Genomic DNA, 10648 nt, shown 5'->3' with positions numbered 1-10648 from the left:
GTCACTTGTTGTCGGGACTTGCTCATCAATCATGATCACTCTAAATGTTTTCATCCTAATTGCACTGATGCAAAATGGAGCATCCCATCCACCCAAACACCACAGTTACTAAATACCACCGTTTTTGGTTTTAATGGGCCCAGCACTGTCATTACCATGGCCAATCAGGTGAGATATATACTATGCTAGACATATAATATTGCAGAAGACTGCCTAAGCTTTCGTGTCCATTGGGACAGACACGACCCGATTTTTTGTGGGGAGGAGGAAAATCGGTCAAGTCGTTTCCGTCTTGTGTGTGCACACAGTTCGGAAAAGACACGTCAAGCCTGTTGGCCTACTTATTCCCTGGATGTGTGTGTTAGACCGCTGTCATGGCGGGCTGTGTTCTCGGTACAGGGCTATAAATAGTCAAAAGGTCACAAATACCCAAGGCGGGAAAAAAAATGTATGGATTTTAAAGGGAAATTGGTAAAATTTTAAATATACATTTAAACCATGTGGTTTGCGCGTAGACTTTGCTAATTTTGAGGCGCTGATTACGAATATGACATTAGATTCTTAATCCGCACTCAAAATTAGAAGAAAAAATTTGCTCCGGCGGGGCCTTTGGCTGATGAGTCACCACCCAACCTGGCAGAAATGTTGCAAGCGGCTTTCCAACCGACACATCTTTTGTCGGGGTGTGTTGTGTCGTGTCTGTTGACACAGCCAAACGGAATTTTCACTGATTTCTGAGGAAAAAATCGGTGTTTCATTTCATCTACCGGCTTTCCGAGAGACAGACGGAATCGGGTCGGTTGGTGTCTGTTCCAGTGGACACGCACCCTTAGTATGGTAGACCTTCAAGTAAACTGGCACCACTACATTTCTGTGCCAACTTAGGTTACATGTTAATGATAGCTGCAGTCATAGAATAAAGAGGGAGAAAAAAAGTTTAGGGATTCGAAATCCTTTCCAGGTAACAGGAATTTCATGCAACAAAGCTTCATGCATGCATTATAATGCATGTAAACCGAAATCTATTGTCTGTGCATGTATACAAGTGCTTGGTTAAAAATACTGTTTCTGTATTTGGAAAGCGTCATTGAACCAAATGGTCTTTTTAATATGGTACAACATGTCTCTTCTTAATAATAATTATAATAATTCTCAAGAGCATGCTCTATGCGCTTTACAATTATTATTACCCCAGTAGACCCTCGCTGAAAACACTCAGAAACATTCTCGGCTTCATTGGAAGCATACAGTGCAAGCAGCAGATTTCACGAGCTCAAACACTATCAAACTGACAAGATCGTGTAATGAACTAGTTCACCTTGCTTTATTTCACTTTCAGCATGATCTATGAGAAGAGTATTACTTTAAAGAGTTCTCTGGGGGTTTTTCTTCTTCTTGTGTTCTTTACTTTTTTATTCTACAATTTAAGTTTTCTTTTGTACTATTTGCATCTTCCTTCCAGATGACGTTTACCAGAAAAAGGAGGCCAGAAAGATTGCTGAACAAACTCTTGATTCTCAGAGTGATTAGTAATTCTGATCGTAAAAGTGCTGTTGGTCACTAGCATAGCAATCCAAGCTTTCAGACTATTGTGTTATAATAAAAAATACTTTTACAAGCTACTTCGCAAGGACTAAACTAAAGAAAGAAGTTGCTGCGGATACGAAGAAGAGCATCAACAAAGCAGAATACTGACAATGCCAGCTGGGACTTCGTGGCCTCGTTACCTTGGGGCTGTCATAGGGGCTATGCTGTCTATGTTTGCAGGAGCACAAGCTGTCCATCTTGTTTATAATCCTCTGAAGGTAAGCCTGAGAAAATACCTTGTTTCACTTGACTCTTCCTCATTAAAGATTGCATACTACAGTGGAATCCTGTTATAACGAGAGGAAGGGGACCGGTGCAAAATGTCCGTTATAGCAGGATTCTCGTTATAAGGGGTCAAGTTATAAATTCAAAGAAAACAGTAAAGTAGGCCTAATCTATGAGTTTGGTGTTCTTTTTATTTCTTTTTGTTGTCTCCCCTGATGATGATCTTGTTTCAACATGACGTCTAGCTTTCTCTAGCGCTAACGATGTTGACTGACAACTCATTGGCGATTAGAAAGAAAGGGCTCTGGGCTAACTCGCCTGCTGTGTTTTCCTCACCCCACCACACCCTGTGGTGCATTCTGTCTGCTTGCGCACGTCACACATTCATTCTATCCATCTTATTGCTGTGACCTCTCCAACCCCGCATCGGTGAAATGAGAGGCATGGTAGGCCTAGATAATCTAGACTAGGCCTTCGCTGGCCTATCACGCGATGCGTTCTGCTTGTGTGCGCATGCCACACCCTCCCTACTCAGTCACTCCGGCCTGCATTGTTGACACTCATGGGCTCTCCCATTCTTTGTTTCGCTAGATTACCAACAAGTTTTTCAACTGGCGAGGTTTTACATAATATATAATTGGCCTATGCATTGTGCCAGCAGCTGCAATATATTCCGCTATAATCGACTCGCATGTTTGTCTGATTGCGCAGTAGCAGTATTTTATTTACAAAGATAAAGAAGAGAAAAAAAACATGGTTTTAGAATAGTGTCTTTATAACAGACTTCTCGTTATTTCAGGACTCGTTATAAGTGGACTCCACTGTACTGTAAAGTCCACGAATCTCATGCACGAAAATCACAAATTTTCAGGTATCTCAAACATAAGACGCGGTCCCTTTTCCGTCCTAATGTTTTCTTTATATTGACTTCACGGAGTTCCCGAACACACAACACTCGAAAACTTGACGCAACACTCGAATCTCGAACAAATCCACTTCACATTCTCAACTAAAAACCCGGCTTTACAGCATTTCTAGCTGTGGGTTGGTGTTTCTTTGTTATTGTTACAGCCAAAAGGTGGTCCTTGTCTCACCACTAGAGGCTGGAGGAAGGGGGGGCGGGGAAGGGGGGGTTGGGGAGTGATGCTGACCGCACCACATGACTGGCTTGCCACGCGTGCAATCATGCTGTGGGATGCGCACAGTGCGGATGGCAAGAGGCGTAACTTTCTGTAAGCCAATGAAATGAGAGGAAAGGAATGACATAGGAGTCGGCTGTGCACACATGAGATTTTAAGCTTTCCACAGTCATTCATCTTCTTGCTTTCACACGAATTATGAAAATCTGGAACACTATTTCCAATCCCCGATGAATTTGAGGTACCCGTGTTTGACTACTTTCCTCTTCCATTTCCATGCCTGCTTCATAGTTCTGTGGTTTTCGGGCCCCACCAGCCTAATCTTGTCCCCTGTGTTCTATTCTCCAGTCTGTTGTTTGTTGTTTTGCTGTTATCTTTTTTCGGTTTGCTGCCAGTTTTGTTTATCTATACATGTATGTGGTTACAAATATTTCTGTTCTTATTCATCTCTCACACCCCTCTTCCCCCCCTCCCCCTTTTTCCCCCCCCCCCCCCCCAATTTTAAAAAAAAAAGTTGGTTTTTAAAAAATAAGAGCTGCAAACTTTATTAGAACTTCAAAAGAAACCACGAAAACACTCTCAACTTTTCATTCATAATGCATTGAAATGTGCGCCCCCCCCCCCCCCCCCTTTTTTTGTTGTTGTTCGCCTTCTGCACAACCTGTTTCATAGTACAGTAGTCTCTGTTTAACACATGGAGCTCAGGAGGACTCACTGGCGTATGGAGTGTGTGTTTTCATGAGCCTAAGCAAAGGGGGTGAAGGGACACAATCATCTCATTTCCTTGATATTTTAGTGGCCTCCCTTGGGTGGTGGGGGTTATTTTGGCCAATACAGTAGTCTCTGCCTAAGACCCCAGTGCTCGGGAGCAAGGATCTTAGGCGAACCGGGATCTTAGCTGAATAGCCGGGGGGAAGAATCCACAGTGACTCATGGTCAGGCCCAAAATCTGTACAATGATCTTCCCTTACTTTAAAATGAACTGACGTGACTCCTGGACACTAAAAGTTCTTTTCAGAAGTCAGTTTTTCCTCTTTTTTTTGATGGGGGGTGGGGGGGCTGTGCCAAGTGTTAACCAGTTGGCTTCAGGCAATGCCCCCCACCAAAAATTTATTGCTTTCCGTCTCTGACGGAGTTCACTGCCCATGTCATGGTGCATCAGAAATCGTTGTGTTGTGACCACACCGGCATAACGCTAAGGCAATGGGACAGTCCACGAGTATGGGCTCCTGTCTGTCTAGGAAGTTCGAGCGGAAAACTGATGTTAGGGGAAGAGTAAGCGTCCACGAGAATTCACACTTTGATGGAATGCAGTCTGATGCTTACTTGTAGGCCTTCCCCACCTAGTGTGTGATATAAGATCAGGTGGATGGCTCTGGTGATTGGGAAAGCAACATGTCGACGAGTTCACACCTTGGTGCGGTCCCGTCTGGAGCAAACATTGTAACCGCTGATCGACATTTACAACAGAGGTGTGATCGCAATCCTGAGAGTGGATTGTTCGAGATGCAACGGACCGTACAATGATTGCACATTTTTACTACTTGATTTATCAGCTGAGCGCGACAAGGATTCTCTTTTTTTTCTTTAAAAAAAAGAAGAAAAACAACTAAAATATGACCTGAAAAGCGGGATCTTAGTCGAATGTAGCTCCTTCAGTGCGGATCAGAGCGGGATCTTAGGGGTGACTTTTATATAGTAAAAATTCTGTTTTTCCAAAATGTTGGGATCTAAGAGGAACCGGGACCATAAGTGGTGGGATCTTAGACGGAGACTACTGTAATGTGACGACACGTGACTGTTTTGTGAAAGATTCCTCGACTGTGGTTATGAATTGTGAATACATAGGCATTGAATGAGTGGAGGGGGGGGGGGAGCAGAAAGACAGATTCACTTACTGAATGCAGTATAAAAATGTCGGGATTATTTAAAAGGAAACTTATAGTCGGGGAAAAACGACTCTCGACTGCCTGTCATCTTATTGCAACTCGGTAAATGCAAGAATGACATCAGAATCAGACATTCCAAGAGACTTTTCTCTTGTGATTTGTTGAAACAGTACATATAAGTTCTTTGAGCGCAGCCGATTACTTGACTAGGCCTATCTTGCGCTCTCAGTTCTACCGTATTTACACATGTTGTGCATCATAGGTCTAAATAAACATTATTCATGCAGTCACCGAACTCCAGTTAGAAACTTTCTCTCACAGACGCATTTCGAATGATCAATTAAAAGACATTTCAGTCCCCCCCATCCCTAACATATCACCCGACCAATCCTAGACTTATGTGTCCTTGGAAATTGGATATGAAAACGCTGTCCACTCTCTTTGTTCTGCTGGAGGGGAAGTCTCACCAAATATCCGGTTGTCTAGACATGTCTTATGCAAGCTGTGCAGGTTGTAGCAAAACTTTCCTCTTGTCAAGCTTTACCAGTTGGCTTGTTTCGCGGATTGAAGCTTGCATTTAGAAGGAGGGACCCTGCGTTAGTACATGTACGTCTAAATTATATATAGCAAAAAACCCCAGCCATATGATGAAAGCTTGCATTTGTGCGGAGCGTGCTTTTGTATGGCGCGGTATAGGCAGAGACTACTGTAGTACATTTACAAGTTTATTTCTTTCTTTTTATCATTTCAGGAGCTTGACAAGAAAGTGGAAATGGAGAAGGAGAGGTTATTGAGTTCCCAGCAAGAAATCAGTGCCAAAAGTGAGAAAGTAAACACAAGTAATTTGAAGTCTTCAGCTGCAAGCGAACAAGTGGTATAGGGAGAGGACAAATATTTATTTGGGCACATAATAGATGCCTTTGCCAGAATATTAACATCATTGATGTTCGGAGTTTGCTGTGGCCCTCCATTGTGCCTTAGGCTATTGAACGTGAATTGTGACATTTTCACTTTGAAAGCATGATTTCCTTTACTCTCTTTAATTTCTGCCTTTTAACTGGGACATTGCTACTGAGATACACATGGTCCCATTGCTCCATGGCTTAGTACATTAAAGAAAGTCTTATTGGATTTATGATCAGTGTCTCCAAAAGATGACTTTCTAACGACCTGGTTCAGTCAAGGATTTCTGTGTCTGTTTGTAAAATACAGTTTTCATATTGTGGTTGGAATGGAATCAGGTTGAGAGTTGCACAATAGCTTTTCAGAGGTTGCCTGGGTTTTGCCTTTCAGTTTCGACTGTGATACTTTGGAAGTGTACCATCTCCATTTAACTGTGCATGAACATTTCCATGAAACTTTTGTTGCCATCAATGAAGAAGCAAAAATGACAGTGCTGGGTGCTGATGGTTTGAAAGGGAGTTCAACAGTAATGAGTCAAATTATAAAGACAACATGGAGCATGAAAAGTGAAAGTGAGTAGGATTCTATACAGAATGAATAATATATATATCTTACAGTTGAGCACAGATAATTCGAACACAGCCTTGCTTCACACCATTCATGACAGGGAAAGGCTCCTGTAGTTTACCATAAATTTAGCTTTTGGCCCTAGCCTGCATGCCGTCATGGACTTGTCTCAGAAAGTTGATGAATTTAGGTGGGCATTTGGATTTTATCATAATTTCTCAGAGGCCTTCATGACTGATGGTGTGAAGTCAACAAATGCCGTTTAGATGTTTCGTTCACTGCCTTTCTTTTGTTTTTGTCAGGCAGCAAAAACCATATCCACTGTACTCCTCACTCTGTGAAAGCCACCTTGACTTTCTTGCAGTAAATTAAATTATTTGCTGGTAGATATACAAAAAGTTCAGAAGAATTCTGGCAGTTCTTGCTTACCTGTGCATGTCATATGTTTTCCTTTTGCTTTAATTCGTTTTCTGTTCTTTTATTTGGTGTTCTATGTAAATGACAAGTGTGAGGATAATGCTACCATTGATGAAATATCCAACTGTACCTATTGCTTACTCATTTCATTTACTTTTATTTGCTAGGATTTTTCCACTTTTAAAAAAAATTACATAACTTCAACTATGTCTAGTAATTTGCATTTGTGACAACTCATTAGATCATTGTCATTGGTGATTGGTGAGTGCTCTGGTGTGGTTTGCTCCTTCTTTCCTATCATTACATCTATCGTCCTGATCTCTCCTCCTTTTTTGTGTTTGTTACTCCCTTGTAACACATCTAATCTTCAGCTTATATTACCTTATTGTGTTGCAAGTGCCGTAAAACTCTTACTAAAACTAACATGTCATGTTCATTGTTCGTATTTTTGCTTTTTCTCTTCAGTGCTGTTAGTGTTAAATGGTGAAACCAAATAAATATTTATAAAAAGCCCCCCCCCCTCTCAAACCAAATAGTGCATGCGCGATCCAAGTTCAATCTGGGAATGGTAGAGGGGAGATAATCAGTAATTTACAGTAAAGTCCACGAAAATCATGAATTCATGGGTTTCTCAAACATAATCCTCGGTCCCGTTTTAGTTGTTTTCTTTGTATTGACTTCACAGAGTTCCCAAACACACTCCAACACGCAACACTCGAATTTCGAACAAATCCACTCCGCATTCTCTACTAAAGACCGGCTTTACAGCCTTTCTGGCTGCGGGTAGGTGTTTTTTTGTTATTGTTACATTCAAAACGTGGTCCTTGTCTCACCACAAGGGGCTGGAGGAAGGGGGGTTGGGGAATGATACTGACCGCACCACACAACTGGCTCGCCAGGTGTGCAGACATGCTATGGGACGCGCGCGATACGGATGGCAAGAAGCGTAACTTTCTGAAAGCCAATGAAATGAGAGGAAAGGAAAGACGTAGAAGTCGCCTGTGCATATGTGAGATTTTTAGCTTTCCACATTCATTCATCTTTTTGCTTTCACACCGTCAACACGTTCATCATCACCGTCTCATTGTTACAACTTAGACACTTAGACCTAAGAGTGATGGCAGAGAAGAGGAAACTCAACTGTCTCACGTTTGAGAAGAAACGTGAAATCCTGGCTCTCGTGGATCAAAAAACAATGAGCAAAACAGACATTTGCAAGCAGTTCGATATCCCAAAGTCAACCCTGTCCACCTTCATAAAAAATCGGGACAAAATCAACAGTCAGAGCGAGGCATGCCAACCAAGCAGAAAAAAGCAACGCACAGTAAAGTCCGATGCCATTGAGAAATCTCTGTTCGTTTGGTTTAAGCAAGCCCGAGCCATGGCTATCCCCATATCAGGGCCGATCTTGATGTCGAAGGCAGAAGAGATTGGGGCTGAGATGGGCCTTGATTTCAAAAGCAACACTGGCTGGCTTGATCGTTTCAAGAAACGCTATGGCATCCTGTACAAGTCCGTCTGTGGAGAGTCGGCTGCTGTCAAGACTGAGTCATTAATGCCAACGGAATCGCGAACAAAGGGTTTGCTGACATTTCTTAGAGACTTTGAGCCCAGAGACATATACAACGCCGATGAAACAGGCCTGTTTTATCGGTGTCTCCCTTCCAAGGCCCTCGCACTCAAGGGAGAGAAATGCAATGGTGGAAAAGCGCCCAGAAACCGACTCACAGTGCTGGTTGCTGCCAACATGGACGGCAGTGACAAACTGCCATTGCTTATCATAGGGAAGTTCAATCGACCTCACTGCTTCAAATATTGCAAGTACCTGCCCCTGCAGTATAAGGCCAACAAAAAATCGTGGATGACGGCGGCCTTGTTTGTGGACTGGGTGAGATCGCTGGATGCCCGTTTCAAGCTTGAAGGAAGGAAGATCGCACTTGTCATCGATAACTGCCCTGCCCACCCCAATATCAATAACCTACAGGCCGTGACACTGGTGCGACTTCCACCCAACACAACCTCTGTACTTCAGCCATGCAGCCAGGGCATCATCGCTTCCCTGAAAAAGCACTATCGAACAATTGTCTTCCGCAAACTCATTGCTTACGCGGAGGATGGTAAGAGCGCTGATACCTTTGAAATGTCGCTTCTCGATGCCATGTATGAACTGAAGGCTGCTTGGAATCTCGTCTCCTGTGCCACAGTGAAAAACTCCTTCAGGCACGCGGGATTTGTGGTTGGAAGTGAGCAACCACCCGACGATGCTACACCAACAACAGACTTTGAGGAAACATCAACTTCACCTGCAACTGCTTCTAATGGCACGGACAACCTGTTCGAAGCGATGGCAAAGAAATTTCTGCCACCAGGAGTCTCCCTCGAAGACTTTTTCTCAGTGGACGATGCCGTCGAGACAACAGGACAGCTCAGCACAGAGGAAGTCTGTGCGTCTGTTAGTGTTACAAATAACGAAGAACAAGAGCAGGATGACAGTCCCACTCCTCCATCCGTCCCAACTGCAGCAGAGGCGAGGGAGGCTCTACAAAAGCTGAGAGAGTTTATCCAGGCTCACGACTTTCCCCAAGCTGAACAGTATGTCAATGTCCTTGGCAATATTTCCTCCGACATTGAGATGGTTTCTCTGAAGAGAAGGAAGCAATCTTCCATAACGGATTTCTTCCAAAAAGTTTAGAGATTTGTCGTTTGAAATGGAAATATTTTCTTTAGTCAGAATACTCTGTTGGTAATAGGCCTAGTATCCGAGCAATAGAATAATACACTGTACATGAAGAAAATCATACCCTTGGCACATAGGCCTACTCATAATGTACATGTGGGCCTACTTACCTTGCTGTAATACAGTAATACGAGGGCTGTCCCACGGAAAACCAGAAAAGGTCCGTAAAAGCAAAAATCTTTGTCCTATTATAATAAAACTGTAACTCGTCATACCTCAACATGTGCTTTATTTCTCAATGTAATCACCATCCCGCTGGACACATTTTTCCCATCGCTGGATCTGGGAGAAGATACCCTCCCTGAAGAATCTTTCGTCAAGGGGTTTCAACCAATCGTTCACGGCTTCCACGAGGTCTTCGTCGTTGGTGAATCGCTGTCCAGAAATATGGCGTTTCATTGGTTCAAAAAGGTGATAATCTGACAGGGCCAAGTCAGGACTGTGAGGGGGGTGTAGTAGAACTTCCTAGCCGAACCTTTGGAACCAGTCTTTCGTGACGTTTGCTGTGTGTGACGTTGTGTTGCCATGCTGCAAAATGACCCCGCTGGTCTTTTTCGGTCCCAACCCATCAAGCAGAGACCTTTCAATAGTGCAGGTCATCAAACTCTATCCTATAGACTGTCGACTTTGAAATGTTTAGCGACTCGCAAATTTTGCGAATTTTTAGGCGCCTGTCTGTTTGAATAAGTTCGTTAACGCAACTCTTGTTGTCCTCAGTCTTGGCAGAAAAACAAGATCCTGTAAACTTTGTTATTGATATCGGAGTGCTTGGCTTTGAACTTACTACATCACTCATATACCTGTGACTTTGCCATTACTTTCTCCCCATAAACTGACTTTATTTCAGTGTGTATTTCTAGAGGTTTGAGACCTTTTGCGGTCAGAAACCGAATGACAGACCTCACTTCTACCCTTGACCAATTTTCCAAGGGGGTAGCCTTCTTTTGAGAACTGCTGTGCTCGTTTGGTTTGTGCGATGCTCATGGTGCTCAATCGGGAAATTTCTAAATGATTGGTTTACAAGTGTGCGTTAACAGAATGTGAAAATATTGAATAGTTTTCAAATTACAGCCAAATTCCGGTTTTCCGTGGGACAGCCCTCGTAGTTAAATGTCTGTTCTTTTTTTATTGCCTGTTATTTGCTGGAAGGCCTACTTCAGAATTGTATTGGTATTGTGTGTTCA

General features: G+C 43.0%; 1 protein-coding gene across 1 annotated transcript; it reads left to right on the top strand.

Moving 5' to 3' along the window:
- Nucleotides 1–1538: 1538 nt before the first annotated feature.
- On the top strand, nucleotides 1539–9658 carry LOC101858108 (tigger transposable element-derived protein 4). Its single transcript, XM_013083414.2, has 2 exons — nucleotides 1539–1805; nucleotides 5592–9658. The coding sequence occupies exon 2, from the start codon at nucleotides 7845–7847 to the stop codon at nucleotides 9417–9419; it is 1575 nt and encodes a 524-aa protein (XP_012938868.2). The 5' UTR covers nucleotides 1539–1805; nucleotides 5592–7844; the 3' UTR covers nucleotides 9420–9658.
- Nucleotides 9659–10648: the final 990 nt, after the last annotated feature.

The sequence above is a fragment of the Aplysia californica genome, unplaced genomic scaffold (assembly GCF_000002075.1).
Source record: "Aplysia californica isolate F4 #8 unplaced genomic scaffold, AplCal3.0 scaffold00231, whole genome shotgun sequence".
NCBI classification, from domain to species: Eukaryota; Metazoa; Mollusca; class Gastropoda; order Aplysiida; family Aplysiidae; genus Aplysia; species Aplysia californica.
Note: the sequence above shows the minus strand (reverse complement) of the source record. Positions and strands in the feature narration are given on the sequence as shown.

Coding starts and splice junctions, on each gene's coding strand:
- LOC101858108 (XM_013083414.2), top strand. CDS start 7,845: ATGGCAGAGAAGAGGAAACTCAACTGTCTCACGTTTGAGAAGAAACGT.